Source organism: Delphinapterus leucas, chromosome 2 (assembly GCF_059928025.1).
Source record: "Delphinapterus leucas isolate spDelLeu-1000000601 "Yukka" chromosome 2, BTC_Dleu_Yukka2, whole genome shotgun sequence".
In the NCBI taxonomy this organism is placed as follows: domain Eukaryota; kingdom Metazoa; phylum Chordata; class Mammalia; order Artiodactyla; family Monodontidae; genus Delphinapterus; species Delphinapterus leucas.
In genome coordinates, this window is record NC_143130.1 from 35,398,214 (window position 1) to 35,416,473 (window position 18,260).

The 18,260-nt window shown below is 52.6% G+C and overlaps 1 protein-coding gene across 1 annotated transcript in view; it reads right to left on the reverse strand.

The window, feature by feature from the left end:
* Nucleotides 1–10,942, reverse strand: part of CTSH (cathepsin H) — a 19,291-nt gene extending 8,349 nt beyond the window's left edge. Inside the window, exons 1-7 of the mRNA XM_022554607.3 lie at nucleotides 10,820–10,942; nucleotides 7,451–7,482; nucleotides 6,670–6,775; nucleotides 5,033–5,103; nucleotides 4,348–4,452; nucleotides 1,699–1,785; nucleotides 932–987 (exon numbers count right to left, since the gene is read on the reverse strand). Coding sequence (XP_022410315.1) covers nucleotides 932–987; nucleotides 1,699–1,785; nucleotides 4,348–4,452; nucleotides 5,033–5,103; nucleotides 6,670–6,775; nucleotides 7,451–7,482; nucleotides 10,820–10,910 — 548 coding nt within the window. The 5' untranslated portion in view covers nucleotides 10,911–10,942. The remainder of the gene's footprint in view (nucleotides 1–931; nucleotides 988–1,698; nucleotides 1,786–4,347; nucleotides 4,453–5,032; nucleotides 5,104–6,669; nucleotides 6,776–7,450; nucleotides 7,483–10,819) is intronic.
* Nucleotides 10,943–18,260: the final 7,318 nt, after the last annotated feature.

Here is an 18,260-nt window from a genome sequence, read left to right on the forward strand (position 1 = left end):
CCAGACGCAGCCCGAGCGTGGAGGCCCTCGTGCTGGCTCTGTCAGAGCAGGTGGAGCACCGGGCCTTCCCAGGACTCGCCCGAGAGAGGGATGGGCCGCAGGTAGGCGAGCGGAGGCGAGGCTGGGAGCGTGCCCTAGGGGAGCACGAGGGCCTGGCTTTACACACGTATGTTCTGGGAAGGCCGCTCATCCCGAGGAAAGGTCTCAGAGCACGTGAGGAGGAGATGAGGGCTGGAGACACAGAGAAATGTGGGTAAATCCCTAAGAACCCGTGGGTCGGGGGAATTCCCTGGCGGTCCAGTGGTTAAGATTCGGTGCTTTCACTGCTGTGGACTCGGGTTTGATCCCTGGTCGGGGCACTAAGATCCCGCAAGCCATGTGGTATGGCCAAAAAAATAAATTAAAAAAATAATAATAAATAAAAGGGCCAGGAAAGCAGGCCCAGCAGAGACGCAGCCTTTATGCCTGAACCCTGCACCACATCTACAGGAAAGCTCCTCGACGCGGCCTGCCAAGCTGGGTGGCTAGAGCTTTAGAGAACCTGTGGAAAGGCCAACCAGACACCTGTGTGTGGATCTTGGTTTTGGAGGATGGTGTGCTTCTCGTTCTATTAATTCTTTCGGCCACTCGCCAGAGGCCTTGGTGGCCGGTGAGGCCAAGTGTGCTGTGGGGTGAAATCCGGGTGACACCAGGGAACGAGGACGGATCTTGGAACCAGCCAGGCCTGGGCTTGCATTACAGCTCTGCCCGTTCCAGCTGAGGGACCTTGGGCGTGTGAGGTGACCTTCCCCCTCCACAAGCGGGGCCGATTTTGCTCCCACGGAGGGCAGAGGCTGTGGCAGTGCCCCGCCCGTACGAGGCCCAACAGAAGCGACCCCGGGAATGAGCAGGGGCTTTGGGCCCCCACCCCCCGCCCCGGTCAGGGCCGTACCCTTGGCAGCCATGATTGTTGAAGTTCTGGGCGCAGTCCACCAGCTGCTGCTCGGCCTGGAGGGAGGAACGCACGCCCGGTGAGCTGAGCGCCTCCAGCGCCGTGCCTCCCGAGCCGACCCACGCCTGCGGCCCCGCCCTCCCCAGCAGCCAGCCCCTGTCGGGGAGAAGCTCAGCGACGGCCTGGCAGCCAAGCGGGCAGGTGAGAGGGCGCGGGGGGCCCTGGCGGTGTGCACGTATGTGCGGCTCCTGGGGTCCCGTGGTGGCAGATGGGAGGGGGAGGGGACAGGCCTTCCCTCAAGCCGGTTCCTGGTGGCCCTCACCAGCCTTGCCGGCCCCTCTTCCCCACATAGGAGGCAGCGGCTGGGCAGTCACCCCTCACTCCAGGGGCTCAGGGGTCCCCGCTCGCTCTTCCCTGCCTGAAGGTGACCAGCTTGAGAGGGGCACAGTTCCTACAGGGCTGCCTCCCAGGCAGGCTCTGCTCTCGGAAGGCCCCAGGTGGCCACACCGAGGAACACCCCGACCCACCCAGGGATGAGCCCTTGGGCCATCTCCTCAACAAGCCTCATTCCTTCTGAAGTGTCAGCTGAGGTCTGCACGCTGCATGTCCGTGAGGCTGGGACACCTGAAGTCCAACTGAAATGGCAGTGTCAGCAAAAGCCACAAAGAAGCCTGACGGCCCAGGTCGGGCCCTCCGAATCAGGCCTTGGAGCGAAGCTGTGACCCCTCTCCCGCATCCCTCCCCCAGCACCATGGCTGATCGCTCACCAAAGAGGGCAGCCTCCCAGTTGCTATGGCGACAGCAGACTCCAGGGCCCCGGTGGTGGAGAAGGTCCAGCAACTGCCGCAGCTGCCCTAGAGGCCAAGGGGAGGGGGAGGGAGGTCAGGGACCAGGACCCCGCGGGCTCCCGTGACTTCAGCTGACAAAGCCCTGGCCCACACTGTCCACTCTGACCCTCACGAGGCCCGCGAGGCCGGCATCCTTCTCCCCGTGTTGCAGACGAGGAGGCCGAGGCTCGCACAGGGGAAGCAGCGGCCGCCACCGCTCACGAGCGCCCGTGCACTCCCATTCCTGGGCCCCCGCTACCAACCCCCACCGGCCTACACGGCCAGAGCCCTCCCTCCGACCCCACTCTGTGCTCTTCTGTTCCTCGGAATCTTTTTTTGGCATGCGGGATCTTAGTTCCTCGACCAGGGATGGAACCCATGCCCCGGCAGTGGAAGCGCAGGGTCTTAACCACTCGACCGCCAGGGAAGTCCCTCTACTTCTGAATCTTATGCTGGCTCGTCTTCTTCCCACTGTCTTCCAACAGAAGGACTCGCCAGAGTCCTGTTTCTAGAAGCTTCTCTCTCACCTTTCCACCTCCAATCTCACCCACAGTCCCAACTGTTAAACTGACAACTCCCCAAACGCTCAGCCCTCACCTCCACCCAGGCCCAGACACCCTGTCTCCCAGATGATCCCACCCGTATATGCCCCAAACCCCTCAGACTCTGCGTGTCCTGCCCCACCCGTCCATCTCCCCGTCCTCTGCCACGGTCACTGCCGCTGCCCGGCCACCTTCCTCCCGGCGCCTCCCGAGGGCTCAGAGTCGGGCGCTGGAACCTGCCAGCCTGGTCCAAATCATAGCTCTGCCCCACACCCACCGTGCGACCTGGGCGAGCTGCTGCCCACTCTGACCCTCGGTCTCATCATTTGTAACGTGGGAACAGCCGTGCTTGCCTCACAGGGCTGTTTGTCAGAGGGGTAGATGAGATCCTGCCCGTCGTGCAGTTACCCCACGGGCTCCGTAATATTAGCTGTTGTTTGTGTTTTTCTCTCAGCCGCATCTTGGTCTCTTTTCTGCCCCTTGCTGGTTCAGTCTTCCATATTTTACTTCTGAAACTTCTCCTAAGATTCCCGTCCTCGCTGTCCTTGTTGAGTCCTCACTGCTGTCTCCCTGGAAAGAGCCTTCACCCTACCCCGGGCCCCAGTTCTTCCTCTCAAAGCCTTCCCTCGGCAGGGAGGGAGGGCCTGGTCAGAGCGTCTCTGGCTGGTCAGAGGCTGGGCTTGGCCACCACTGCAGGAGGCAGGGCAAGGCCGAGTGGCCAGCACTGGCCTTGAGCAGAGACCTGGATGGAAGGGCCCTCTGTCATCTGCTTGCCTTGTACCTTCAGCGCTTCCTCCTCTGTAAAGTGAGAATCCCTCAAGGCTGTTGAGCTAATGTCAGATCCGGTCACCGTATCTGTAACCGCATGGTGTCTACAGCGAGAGACCACACACACCCATGAGGGTAATCGCCTTGTTCTGGCCCCTCCGCCCCGGGGCTCCGTCCTGCCTGAGGGTCAGTTAACACAAGGACCCGGAACGTTCTTGGCAGACTTCCCCTTCTCACCTGCCCACAGGGTGAGCAGGTTTCGGGCTTCCACATTTAACGCTTGTTGCTTTGAACGGTCGTGGAATTCTCAGATGGTCTAAAAGCTGCCTTTGGGGCTTGGGGCAGAGGGCTGACTTCATTCTACCCCTCCGACTGCTGGGAGGGGAGACTTGTCTCGGCTTCCGGGTGCTGGTTTAAACGTCTAGATCACTAGGCAGGTTCTGGGAACCCAGTGAGCCTGGGAGGATTTGGAGCTGTGCCATGTGGCTTTAAGGAAAGGGAGAAAATGTTTCTCATGGAGAGTTTCAGTGGAAAGCAAAGTGCTTCCAGGAGGGAAACCTTCACCTGTATTTCCTGGGATCGAGAGGTCGGCATCTTCCTGAAGAAGGCCACTGCACTGTCACTTCCAGGGGACAGCAAGGGGTGGGTCCAGACTCTCCAGGACAGAGCAATGTGCTGGGACCCTCCAGCCAGCGGCCGGGTCCTCACCTCTGTGAGTGCGGGGAAGACGCCGCCACTCCCCTTGCCAGGCATGCTGTGCCCTGTGGGGGTGCTCTTGAGAACAGGTCTGAAACGCTGGGTTCCATTCTGTTCACTAACCACCTGCACCTCCCTTGTGGGAAAGCAGCCAGCCAGGGAGGGGCTGGGCCCTGGTGCCTCGTGCAGCGTATGGAGGACGGGGAAGAAAAGATGTGTGGGCAGTAGGAACGGGGTCCCGGTGTGCAGTTACTGAAGGGCACAGAGAACGTGATGTTTTGGGTGACTGTAGAAGAGACCTAGGGCCAACGGGGAACTTTACACAGTGGGGTGGAACAAGGGGGATGGGTAAACTTCAGCCCAGTGAAGAAATACGCTTTTATCCCCCAGAGCCATCCATAAAAACAATGACCTCCCAGCCTTTCAGAGGAAGGCAGCTAGAGAGATGATGAGAAAAAAAATAGAGTTGGGGATATACTCTCTGTGTTTTGGGATTCTTTTGAGTTTTTCTTCCTGGCATACTGCCTGAAGATGTGGCTATTTGGTGTGTGTGGCGGGGAAAGGTGGGGATTGTCATGCATACCTGATTTTTCACTGGTGAGACAAAATTTCCTTTTTTCCGCCAGTCCATGGAGGGTGGGTAGGGACCAGTACCCCGAAGGTAGTTACCTTTGGTGGCTGAGCAATTCTGAAACAACGAATTACATTTTTTTCAGGGGGAAGAAGAGAAACCGTTTTGATGGAAAAGTATGTAATTAAAGTGGGATCACCAAGAGAGAATAAGAAAGACTGTAGCTGTCAGAACCATCCCACCTCTACCCGTTGGTTCCAAATGCTAAATGGCAGGTCCTTCTGGGAGCCCAGATTGGGAGTAGTTAGGACAAGGTAGGCGGGTTTAGCAAATAAAAATACAGTTCACTCAGTCAAATTTGAATTTCAGATAAATGATGATTAAGTCTGTAGTGTCTGTCCTGTGCAATATTTAGGATATACTTATGCTAAAATATTATTTGTTGTTTATCCGAAATGCAGTTTTAAGGGGCAACTGTATTTTCTCCAGCAACTCTAAGTTTGGGGTCTGCATGAGGCCATGAGCATGGACTGACGAACTGCTGGGAGCTGACATGTCTGGATCCCCCAAGAACCTGGGGGCTCCCCAGCTGCAGCTGGGGAGGGGCCGAACCGCTCTGGAAGCCGAGCGGGCTATGAGCTGATTCCAAAGGTTTGAGCGAAAAGACTCAGATTTGGTCACAATGAATAACACCCACCTGAGGTTCTGACCAAAGATACTTGCGTTTTAATTCAGCAAAGCTCATGTCTGAAAACTGGTTCGGTCCCACTGAAAAAGAGAAGGAAAAACCATAAATGAACAAAAAAACACAACAAAAAAGAGGAGCTCAGTAAGTCACTAATAAAGAGAAAAAATAATGAAACCCCACGTTCACGTGTGTCCGATTTATAGCCCCCCTGCAACTTGGCTCCTTTAAATTTTTAAATGTCGTGTACAGTTGACCCTTTCAAAAAAGTTTTTTTTAAATTTATTTTTTAGTGAAGTATAGTTGATTTTACAGTTGACCCTTGAACCCCATGGTTTGAACTGGGCAGATGCACTTACACACAGATTTTTTTCAATAGTAAACACTGCAGTGCAACGTGATCCCAGGTTGGTTGGATCCTTGGATGCAGAACCGTGGAGACAGAGGAACTGGGTATACAGAGAAACCGTGTATATGGAGGGCAGACTATACATTATACTCAGATTCTCAGCGGTGCAGAGGGTCAGTGCCTCTAACCCTGCATTGTTCAACTGTAATTCAATATACCAAGGTCAACCTCACTGTGCTTCAGAATTCCCTGGGGAGCTTGCCTTCTCTTTCTTTTTCTTTCTTTTTTTTTTTGTAATATTTATTGATTTATTTTGGCTGCGCCAGGTTTTAGCTGTGGCACACGGGATCTTTGCTGCGGCATGTGGGATCTTTTAGTTGCAGCATGAGGACTCTTAGCTGTGGCATGCATGCGGGATCTAGTTCCCTGACTAGGGATTGAACCCGGGTCCCCTGCATTGGGAGTGCAGAGTCTTACCCACTGGACCACCAGGGAAGTCCCATGGGGGAGTTTTTCCACAGTACAAATGTCTGGGCTGCACCCTGGAGATGCAGACGTAATGGGTCTGGGGTGGGGCCTGGGCACCCAGATTTTTAGATACCCCATCAGTGAGTCTGGTGAACGGCAGGGTACAGAACCAGCACACCTGAGCCAACTGCCTGCCCACCTGCCACCTCCTTCAGTCTTCCTAACCCGCGAGGGGAGCGCTATCCTCTCTACTTTACAGTCAAGTAAAACTTCAGAGCGGGGTCACACAGTCAATACTGGGCAGAAGTGAGATTCAAGCTCTGGTTTCCTTCCACCTCATGCTTTTGCCCACAATACCAACTTGGCTGACACTGCCGTCATTTCTGAGCCCTCAGTATACACGCAGTGTGTGTGTGTTTCTAGCGAAACTAACCCGGAGGGAAGGCAGATGTCCTAAGAGGCTGCTCATGAGTCCAGGGCACGTCTCTAAAGAGGCTGCCCCGACAGCAATCCAGGGGCTTAGCGTCTGGGCTGGACCCACAGATGGCAGGAACAGGGCAGGGCTTCTGTACACCTCCCGTAAACTTCACAACCATCCAGGGGTACCAGCATCGTCCTAAAGCTACAACCCCTTGAATCTCAGAAAATAATGGCGGAGCCAGAATCTGAGGTCAGCCAAGCCCAGCTTCAGAGCCTGGCTTGCTGCTCCGTCCACCCCAAGCCCCTAGTGGGCCCTTTAATCAGTGGCGCCACTCATTGATTTCCTTCCCCATCTGAGATGCTCCCTCCTGCCATGGGCGAGAAGCCCGCAGGAAAGGTGTCCCCACGGTACTTTTGAATGTGTGGTTCCCGGCGTTGTGGGCATTGATCTTCCTCCAGTTGCTGACAAACGCCTGCAGCCTGTGGTGGTACTCCTCCGAGCTGTATTTCTTTTGGTGCTGAAACAAAACACATCAGCAATAAGTCACAGAAATAGGATGCAGCTCACCAGAGGGAGACAGTTTTGTTTTCTAAGAGGAGGATTGCAGGTTTTCTTTCTGCCACGATTCTCAGGCCAAATCTGTATCACAGGCAGGACGCTGCCCTGGGTCTCTGTGGTGAAAGTCAGGAAGTTACAAAGCAACCCCCTCGCCCCCCTCCCCCCCCGCTGCCTCTGGGGACCTGTGGCCAGAATGAAGCCCATGCAGCTGCCAGAGAGTCAGCCAAGAGACCAAGAGGCCCTGGTGAAGGACCTGCCAAGTGCAGGTCACCTCTGGACGCCGCAACTGGTACTGGGTCAAGTTAACGGCAGAAATCACCATGTTTCAAAAATACGCACACTAGCGTTTTCCAACTGATTTTGATGCAAACACACAATGTGACGTGAATACAAAATACAGAAATGAATCTCAAGGCTTGAAAGGCTGCTAGCCAACTTCAGCACTGGGGACCACTGTTTGGAAGGAATTCACTTAACTGAATCGTTCCCAGTGTTTGACCGATTCCCAGTTGGGAAAGACCCAGGGAGATGGGGTTGGAAAATCCCTCTTCATTATCTCAAATCCAGCACAGTTTCGTTTGATAACAGGAAACTTAGTGAAGTGAAGAACTTCAGAAAGAAGGTGGACACTGACCTGCAACATCCATGACTTAAAGTGAAACTTCTCTGCAAAAAGAAAAAAGAAAAAAAAAAAAATTAGGCCTGGGTGTCTCGCAGCAACGTCTATAGCCAAGTAGGGCACATCAGAACTGATTTGCATTTTAGGGAACTGGGCTAAATTTAAAGCACCCAAAGTGGTGTTATCTAACGCTGAACGTGAAGAGGAACTCAAACTCTTACCGCTTTTGTACTCCAAATTAATTTTGAAAAACTACATGCCATTAACCTATGGTATTAAAAGTCAGGATAGTGGTGGTCCTTAGTGGGGGTACAGAGGGGGCTTCTGGGGTGCTGGTGATGTTCTATGTCTTCATCTGGGTGCTGGTTTCACGAGTATGTTTAGATTATGAAAATTCATTAAAATGCATATTTAATGATTTGTGCCTTTTTCTGCACTATACTTCAGGAAGAAGTTAATTTCAAAACCTATATATCCCAAGTGTGGGCAAAATTTTGTTAAAGGGACAGATGGTAAATATCTTAGACTTCGCTGTCTCTACAGTCTGTTACAACTCTACTCAACTCTGCCCTTGTGTGTGAAAACGAAGGGGTGTGACTGTTTCAATAAAACTTTATTCACAAAAAACGGGCTGGCCAGTCATTTGTAGACCCCTGCTATATCCACCCTTGTACATTTTTAAGCTATCTAAAAACTGCACTTCAAATGTTCATAGCTGCAAAGGATGTATTCCAGCTTATTGTAAAGAATGACACATAAAAATAAGACTGTTACATCATTCTTTTAAAGCCGGCCAAAAAGATCCACGATACCATCATGATTTGATATCCACCGTCAGTAACATGAACAAGCCCTTCTATAAGAGCTGGATATTTCAAGATAGTTTCTTTTTCTCCTTGAACTCCCATCTCCACCCACATCTCACAGAATTTTACCCTAAGGGAGTATCTGTTTATACTTGGTCGCTCTAGCATCCTTTTACGCAACAACAAGAACAGAAAGTATAAATTGAAATTACTGTTACTCCCTGTGACCCATATGCCTCTGACTATTATAAAAACTCATTCTGGATTAAGTCATCATCACCACCATCATTATTAACACTGAATAAGCCATGTTGAATACACCTTATGAAAAGTATTTGTTAAACATAAAAAGTAAACTTGTATTGTAAAGGCATCTCTTAATGAGGTAAATTAAACTTTACTAACAACCCCCCTCTCCATGGATTTATATATTCATGGGTGAATATTACCGATTTTCTTGAATGGGTTAGCATTAATTCTGGTCTTTGTCTCAGCCCTTTAAAAGGCCTGAGAAATTCTGCTCAAATAAACAGGATTGTTCATTGCTTATTGCTTCTGGGAACAGAAGGCAATTTTTAGAGCAATGTCCCTCAATTCCTTGCACTCCTTCCTACGCCCCAAATCACATGGTGCCCTATTACGCAACATTATTTCTAGGACCCCGGCAGCCGATTCTTTGGTGAGGTCCTCTCTTCTCTTGGAAGTAAAGGGTTTGGAAATAGATTCCCTGTCTGTGCCGGTATCACTTACAACTTTTTTGTGTTTCCCCACTGATCCACACCCCACAGTTTGAAGATCACTGTTGTATGGAATTTAGGATCTCCCCTTGTGGGTCACAGATCTGTTCCAGAAAGCAAGTGATAGAGCCATTTTCCCTGGGGAAGAAATGCACATTTCCCCAATATATGCCCTGCGTGGGGTTTCAGAGGATTGCAAATCCTAGTTAAGGTCCTGCTACAGCGGATGGCTTCAGAGGAAGACAGATTTAAGGCAGATGGAGTTTAGGACAACTGACCAGTGTTTGCCTCCAGAGGTTTCAAAAGCAACAAGCAGGTGTGAAAACCCAGTATTAGTTCTCATTCGCTGGAGGTCAGCAGAAGAAAAAGCCAGAGATGATCTTGGGTGAGAAAGATCTCTGGTGACCTTTCACCCCAACCTCAGATAGATCCATTTCAATCCATTGTGACTTTTGGAAGAAAGCACACATCCTTTATGTACCGCCCGGTCTCGGGGACCACGTGGGAGTATCTAGAACAAGGATTAGCCTGTTTTTGTATGGCCCACGAGCTAAAAGTGTTCACACTTTTAAATGGTTTTTTAAAAATGACATTTTGTAGCACCTTAAAATCATTTGAATTCAAATTTCAGTGTCTATAAGTAAAAGTTTCCGGGAATACAACCCACTTATTCATTTGCCCACTGCCTCTGGCTGCTTTCAACACAAGTAGCTGCTACAGAGCCTGTGTGGTTCACAAAGCCTGAAATATTTACTATCTGGCCCTTTACATAAGGAAAAGTTTGCCAAGCCCTGCTTTGGTGTTAAGACGGCTTCCAGCACCAGCCCTCCTCCTCCACGCAGGACACAGCCAGGGTAAAGCAAAGCCCTGGCTTGGGGGCAGCTGGGTTTTCCTTAGGTTGGGACTGAGCTGGAGCTGGGCGTCCTCCCAGGTCTGCAAGACTGGGGGACTTCCTTGGACAAATGGGTCGGGAGGAATAAGGCAAGATTCTGGTCGAAAAGATTCAGCCCCAGTGATCTCTGTCCCATCCCCAGGCTGCTCTTTGGCTACAATTTGTCCCCCGACCAGGGTGAGGGGGCTGGTGGTCTGCTGAGGTCAGAGCCTGTGGGCAGTGGGCAGAGGCTGAGGGTGGGGAGTGGCAGGGCAGGAGGGAGGCTGCAGGGGCGAGCCTTCAGCCGGGGGAGGTGGCTGGACCCCCAGCAATAGAAGGGGTGTAAGAGCAGCCTGAAGCTGGGCCACTCACAGCCCACCTGGCCATAAAGGGGAGCCCTGGGGCTGGACCCTACCACCCTGAGCCCTTGGAACAAACACCCTCAGTCTTCAGGGGCTAAAACTGCTATTGCTCTAAGTGCAAGTCACTCCTCCAAACAGCCTGTCCAGCCCATTGTACAGACAGGCTCTCAAGGCACCTCTGGGGATCCCCTATGTGCAAGTCCCTGAAAGCTACTAGGAAAGGCTGGAAAGTCCCTGCTTGCCTCCGGCACGGGCAGACCAACGTCCTCTAAGTCTCCAGATGGGGGGTGGAGGGCAGAAGGGGCCGCAGACTGCTGTGGCGTACTAGTCTCTGCAGTGCCCCGAGCAAGGGGGACCCTGGGCACCTAGCCACCCGCTCCTCTGCTCACGCGAGACGCCCGCCCTCCAAACCTCCCCCTCCTCCCGCCCCCCTCCCCGTCACACAGGTCACCCTGGCTGGATCCCGGTTCCCGACCCGCAGAGCCCTTGAGCCTCAGGCCTGGGAAATGCGCTGCCCGGCTGCTCCCGAGCCCAGAGTCCCCACCCGCCCAAGGTCCCCGGAGTCTCCGACCCGCCGGGCCCCTTTCCGGGGGCGCTCGTCCCCGTACCTAGGGAGCTCACTGCCAGGTCGGCGGCGCCGCAGGGGGTGGGGCCCAGGAGCCAGGCTCCGGCGCAGAGCAGCGGCAGGATGGCCCACATTGTGGCGGTGGCTGCGACTCGGCCGGCGCACTGGCTCCGGAGGCCGCGGGGCAGGCAGCCAAAAGCCGCCTCGGGAGGGCGGGAGGGCGCGAGGGGCGGGGCCGGGCGGGAGTGGGGGGGGCGGGGGGAGGAGGCGGGAGGCGGGGGGAGGAGGCGGGAGGCGGGGGGAGGAGGCGGGAGTCGGGGGGAGGAGGCGGGAGGCGGGGGGAGGAGGCGGGAGGCGGGGGGAGGAGGCGGGAGGCGGGGGGAGGAGGCGGGAGGCGGGGGGAGGAGGCGGGAGGCGGGGGGAGGAGGCGGGAGGCGGGGGGAGGAGGCGGGAGGCGGCGGGACCTTGCAGGACTGCCCGGAGCGCCAGGCTCGTGGGAGTGGACCGCCTTCGACCTCCCGTCCTGGCCACATCACTCCCCTGTCTCCTTCTCTGCAAGGAAGGGTAGAGGAGAGTTGGACCGCTCCGTGCGGCGGGGTCCTAGATCTGCCGGTCTGTCAGGACTGGCAGGCACTATGGGAGAGGGTGGTGCCTGTCCCCACCCCAGAGCCCCCATCTCCCACCCTCATTAATCACATTCCCCTGGTTGTCCCTTGAGCCTTGGAATGAACTTAAACTAGAGGAAGTAGATAGCAGTTCTTATGAGCTTGTTCCACCCCTACCCCCGCCGGCCCCCCAAGAAAGTCTAAAGTCTTTCTGCTGAGAAAGTCCTATTAGCAGCTGTAGAGCCATTTTTTCTTTTTTGCAAATCTGAAAAAGGAAGAATATGATTTATAAGAGTCTGGGTGTGAGATAAATAAAACAATGAACATCTCCAATGAAGGAAACATGCACAGGGGTTGCTTCAAGGGAGAGGAGAGGATGATCAGACCTGCCTGCAGCACCCAGTGGGGCCAGGTTCTTCACTTAGGTCATCACCCTGCCAAGTGGCAGGTTGTGGACCTGCCATTTTACAAATGGGGAAACTGAGGCTCCGAGAGTTGATGGTAACGTTCCCAGTAAGCGTGCAGAGGGAGTCTGAACCCAGGTTTGACCTACTGCACTTGCTCACCCTGCTCTTTTGTAGCCCGAGGCATTTCGGTGTGGTCAGAGCCTGTTAGGGCTGGCCTGTCAGATCTGAGCTGTCTTATGTCTCCTTCCCTCAGACAGGAGGAAACCTAGTTCTCACCCAGACTCCGCCTGTGAGGCTCCTGAGGAAGCAGATTCCTGGAGTTCTGTCTTGGGATTTGACTGGCAGGTCTGGGTATGGCTCTGGAATCGGCACTTACAGGGCTTCAGGGTGACTGCTCAGGGTGGGCACTGAATCTGCATGAAGGTTAGCAGTGCCAGCAGACACTGTCTTTTCAGATAAAGCAGATCTTTGTCAGTTTATAAATCAGCCCCTGTCTGGATGCCCCTTGGGTGTGCTTTGAGGCAAATGTCTGAGAAAAGACCCTGCATGGTTGCTATTTGGAAAGTTAAGCCCCTGGCTTTGGGATAAAGGTGTCCAGCCTCTGTGATGGCCTATCCTTCAGGTGTGCAGGAACCATCTCATCTTTCTGCCCATCTGAGCCACCAGGAGAGTGGCAGGACCGAAGGCCCTAGTATTAGACCTCAGACCCCAAACTCGTTCCCTGTGCTGGGTCTCCAGTGGCCCTCCTTTGTGGTTCATTCCAGAAGGCCTGAGATATGAAAGGCACTGGCTTGGTCAGTTATAGACTAATGTTTGGTTCTAGTCCTCCTACGGATTCACCATGTGACCTAAGCCGGTGGTTCGCCCCCTACAGGACCTCGGTTTCCTCATCTGTAAAATGCGAGTAGGTGCCCTGCCTCCCAGAGTGGTTAAACATAGTTTTACAGTTTAGTTATAGGTAAAACACTGGACCCAAGCACGGCACCATAATAGTGACTCACCCCAAATACGGGCTCAGTCTTGGGCTCTCTCTCCGTCCTTCGCTCCCTGCAGCCACTTTCTTGGTGAGTTCATCTACTCCTATGGCTCCAGCCGGGCGTCACCTCTGTGAGGGTTTCTCTGCAGTCTTGGTCCTCTGTATTCCCACAGAGGGGAGGTTGAGGACTGGTGCTGGACACAGAGTGCCGAGCCAGGGATGGTGGGCAGAATTCTAGTTTCCATCGCTCAGTTATTTGATCGAACACAATCTACAGACTGCTGGGCAGGGAATTTGCAGGTGGAATTAGGCTTCAAATCAGCTGATTTGGGGGGATCATCCTGTATTAGCTGAGAGGTACTGATGTAATCACAGTGGCCATTCAGAGCAGAAGAGGAAAGTGGGAGGCTCAGAGAGATGAGGCAGAGGGAGGTCAGAGCTCTTTGAACCACGAGAAGGACTCTACCCACCATAGCTGGCTTTGACGGGGGCCCTGAGCCAAGGACTGTGAGTGGCCTCTAGAAGCTGAGAATGACCCCAGCCCACGGCCAGTAAGGAAACGGAGACCTCAGCCCCACAACCACATGGAGCTGAATTCTGCCAACGACCTCAATCAGCTTGGAAGCAGATTCGTCCTGCGGCATCCGCCGGAAAGGAAGGCAGCCTTGCTGACCCCTTGCTTTCAGCTGTGTGAGACCTGGAGCAGAGGAACCAGCCAAATCCACATGGACTTTTTTTTTTTTCCGCGCACACCACGTGGCAAACAGGATCTTAGCTCCCCGACCAGGGGACGAAACTGTGCCCCCTGCAGTGGAAGCATGGGGGTCTTAACTGCTGGACTGCCGGGGAAGTCCCTCCACGTGGACTTCCGACCTCTCTACCTGTGAGGTAATAAATTTGCATTGTTTTAAGCCTCTTAAGTTTGTAGTAATCTGGTCCGCAGCAATAGGAAACCAGTACATCAGGTGAAGTGCTCAAGCTGACTGGTGTCTCTGGTGATAGAGGGCTGGGCCTGGTCTCGGGCTCCTGTGCCCCATTTTTGCACTTCTGGAGTCTGGGGAGGGCAAGAGGGGAGAGCAGGTCTTATCCTCCACACCCAGGAGTCATTATCTCCTCTAGGGATGTGTTAGACTCAGTGTCGAGCGCTTTACATGAATGAACTTTCTTAATTCTATTGATGTTTTCCCCCAGGACATAGATGAGGAGACTGAGACACTTAAGTAACTCATCTGTGGTCCCACAACTAATCAGTAAGAGAGCTGGGGTTTGACCGCCTGGCTAACTGAGTCCAGAGTTCTCCACAGGAGTGGGCAGCTGCTCCACGGAAGCAGGTGAATGAAACTGAGCCTGGAGGCCTGCCTGCCTTCCTGATTGTCCAGGCCTAGAGTTCCCTGACGCATCAACAGAGCTCAGGCATCCAACCAACCGCAGCTCCTGGAATCCTCAGTCAGCGCCTCCTTCTTACTGTTCTAGGAATTATCGCCCACCCCACCTCCACTGATCCTTTTTCTTTAGGCCAAATCTGCTGGTCATTCCCCTCTTCCCCTCAGAACATTATCCCCTCCCCAGCTATTACCTACGGCTTTAACTGGTTTCCCAGATCACTTGTCAGAGTCAGCATCCTGGCAGGAAAACTGGGCCCCTCACCAGATTCATTATATTTCTGCCCTCTACCTCTAGCATCTTGTAATAATAATAATAATTGCCATAATAATGTAATATTTACAATAACTACCATTTACAGGGATTTTGTTCTTTAATGCTCATAACAGCCCTGTGAAGGTTTTTGAGAATGCACACAGCCACTTTCTTGATAAAGAAATTAGATTTGGAGAAGTTAAGTAGGTCTGCTGGTAGGTGATGGAGCTCTTTTCACACCCACATGCTGATTTTACATAGTAGGTAAGCAGAGGTTTGGTTAAGTGGTTTGGGTGGATGACGGTCTGTAAGGATGCATAAATGGATGAATGGATGGAAGTAGGGATGGATGGATATTTGGGGAAATGGCTTTATGGTTGAGAGACTAAATGGATGCTTGGTTGGAAAGATGGAAGGATGAATGGATGGATGGATGAATGGGATGGATGGGTTGGGGCTTCCCTGGTGGCGCAGTGGTTGAGAGTCCACCTGCCGATGCAGGAGACACGGGTTCGCGCCCCGGTCCGGGAGGATCCCACATGCCGCGGAGCGGCTGGGCCCGTGAGCCGTGGCTGCTGGGCCTGTGTGTCTGGAGCCTGTGCCCCGCAACGGGAGAGGCCAGAACAGTGAGAGGCCCGCGTACTGCAAAAAAACAAAAAAAAACAATAATTAAAAAAAAATAAATGGAGGCAGGGTCAGAAGAAGCCTCACTGACGGATGGATGGGTGGATGGATTGGATGGATAGATGGGGATGGGTGGAAGGATGAATCAGTGGATATAGAGATGAGTGACCAGAGAGTTTGTAGAGTGGGAAAGGTAACGAATGCATGAGGTGTAGGAGTCTGCATCAAAGAGCAACTTCGGTTGGATTGTAATATGAAGTTGGACCTCTTGCTAGCTCCATTGCTAGCTTGCTAGCGCCATCCTATTTAGCTATCTTGATTATTTCCCTTGCCCTGAGTCAGAGAAGTCAGCCTGACAATGTCCTCCAACTGCATGAGAAGGCGTTGTTTGTCCCCTAAGAAGTCAGGGAACATGGGAATCACCACTGGTTTTGTTTTAAGCCCTGAAGATGCTGTATTCACATCCAAGAAAGCGTGAAGGCTTGCAGAAAAGTCCAGAAGCTGTGTTTCATTATGGCCAGGATTGGGGTGAAGCCAGTAAGGTTATGTTGAGCAAGTATAGGGTTTTATCCTGTCATTGTTTTGTTTCTTCATGTGTGATATTTTGTTCATCATAGGTTTTTGCATTAATTTTTGTTATTTTAAAATACTGCATTAAAATATTATGCAATAAAAATATCATGACTGAGTTTTTTGGCCCTCCCTTAAATGTTGCACCCGAGAGGGTATGTCTCATTTCTTTCACCCTCGTCCTGGCCCTATGACGGAGCACCAGTTTCTGGACTTTTCTGTAAGCCCTTGTACTCCTGTGCAGGGGAAACTTATCCCTGTTCGGTTTGCTTCACTCTTGCATCTGCGGGAGGCAGGAACTCAGGGGCTGGAGCCCAGAGCGTGTCTGCCTCCAGGGCCTCCTTCAGTCACTTGTTGTTCACACATTCTCCCCGTCTACACTCCTCTGTTTTCGCTTAAGACCTTCTATGATATATCCCTACTCTGTCTGCAGTGTCCACTGCCACTGCATTCTTCACCAGTCCACAGCTGAGCCCCCTGTTCTGGGCACAGCCCTACCTCCACCCCTTTCCTCCTGCCTTGTCCTCTTGCCTCCACAGAAACTTCCTCTTCCTGATCTCCTGAATTAACCATCTGCACCACACACTGTTATGCTTCATCCTCTGCTATTTTGGAGAGTGTCCTGCAGAGCTGGTTGATTTTCAGCAAGTTTGCACCCTTTTGGCCGTTAGTCTGAGTGGTCAGTACTCATGCCATACTGGTGGTTAAATATTTTGAAAATCGGGTTTCCTGTATCTTGCCCTCCTCTGTGAAATGGAGGTAAAAATACCCAGGAGCTCGAGCTCAGACACAGAGCCTGACACGCTGCAAGCTGGACAGAAACGGTAGCAGTAGCAGTCGCTGTTGTTATTTATTGAGTCAGACGATAAAACGCTGGTGGCTTTAAAGGTGATATGTGAGGGGCTTCGGATCCTGGCTGAGAGAGGTTTGCAGGTGCTGTACTCCCCTCCTGATGACTTCCGGGTGCCGTGAGAGGGCTGGAGACAAGCAAGAATGGGTGTACGGGTTTGTGCGTGGACACGAGGCTTGGCGGGAACCAAAGACAAAGCACAGCAGTTGGGGCCGTGGGGAGGCTCCAGACCTGGAAGGCGAGCAGCTGGTTTGCCAGGACCCTGTCCTGTGTGAGCAGGACATACCTGACTTCCCTTGCCGGCAATAAGAAATGGGTCTTGACTGTCTCTGGGCCACGGGTCACTTGATCTGAGTGTGGGTAGTAATTGCACAGTAAACATACGTTATGGCGTATGCTGTGATCAGTGCTGATAAGGGGCTGTCTGAATGAAAATAGAGTCAGGCTGGGCCAGAGGGAGTCTGCCTGATTTCACCATCGAGCCCTGCTGTGGTACCTCTGGGTGACTCCCCGGCCAGCCACTCAGGGACCCCGGCAGGCCCCTCCCACCTGCCACCTGCCTGGTCCCCTCTCTCCCTGGACGCCTCACCAGACTTGCTCAGCCATCGCTCGGACTGTCCCTCATCTGAGACACCCAGGCCCCCCACTCTTTGCTCAGCTAGAAACCTTGGGTTTCTAGCCCTTCAAGGCCCAGTTTGGGACAGTGCCTCTAAGAAGTTCTCTCTGAACAACCCCCTGCCCCCCTTTCTTTTTTTACTGTTTTTTTTTTTTTATTTCAAATGAAGTGAAATCAATACAGTATACAACTAACCATTTTAAAACATATAATTCAGAGTTATCCCATTTACTGATATAATTTCTGATCACATCTGGAGCACTTTTTAATGAGCAGACAGTTACATTCAGTTCTTTCTGTCTTTTTTTTTTTTCTTTTGAGGTGACATTCACGTAACATGAATTAACTATTTTATTTATTTTTATTTTTTAATTTTTGGCCACACCACGTGGAATGCAGGATCTTAGTTCCCCAACCAGGGATGGAACCTGTGGCCCCTGCGGTGGAAGCGTGGAGTCTTAACCACTGGACCGCCAGGGAAATCCCATAAATTAACCATTTTAAAGTGTAGAATTCAGAGACATTTAATGCCTAGAGAACACTGTGCAACATTGTGCAGTACCTCTCTCTAGTTTCAAAACTTTTTTTTTTTTTTTTTTGCGGTACACGGGCCTCTCACTGTTGCGGCCTCTCCCGTTGCGGAGCACAGGCTCCGGACGCGCAGGCTCAGCGGCCATGGCTCACGGGCCCAGCCGCTCCGCGGCATGTGGGATCTTCCCGGACCGGGGCACAAACCCGTGTACCCTGCATCGGCAGGCGGACTCTCAACCACTGCGCCACCAGGGAAGCCCCACGCCAGATCTTTAGTTGCTGGTACGTGGGATCTTTTAGTTGTGGCATGTGGGATCTAGTTCCCTGACCAGGGATAGAACCCGGGCCCCCTGCATTGGGAGCACAGAGTCTTAACCACCAGGGAATTCCCAAGGCAGGGACCTTGACTGCATTGTTCATGGCTAAGTCCACAGTGCCTAAGATGACCTGAAACAGTCAGGGCTCTACAGATAGTTCATGGTTAGCAAGTGCTTGTCCCGTGCTCATCACCTCAGGGTAGCAGCTTGTAGCAGCACACTGAATCCTCCCAGCAACCTTAACTGCTTTTCTGTGTCTGAAGAAAACAAGCAGTCATGGAGCCTGTTGGCTGTAGCTCCCAGGGAAAAGGGTCTTGCCTCCCAGCGGGCCTCATGCCTGTCACTGAGGG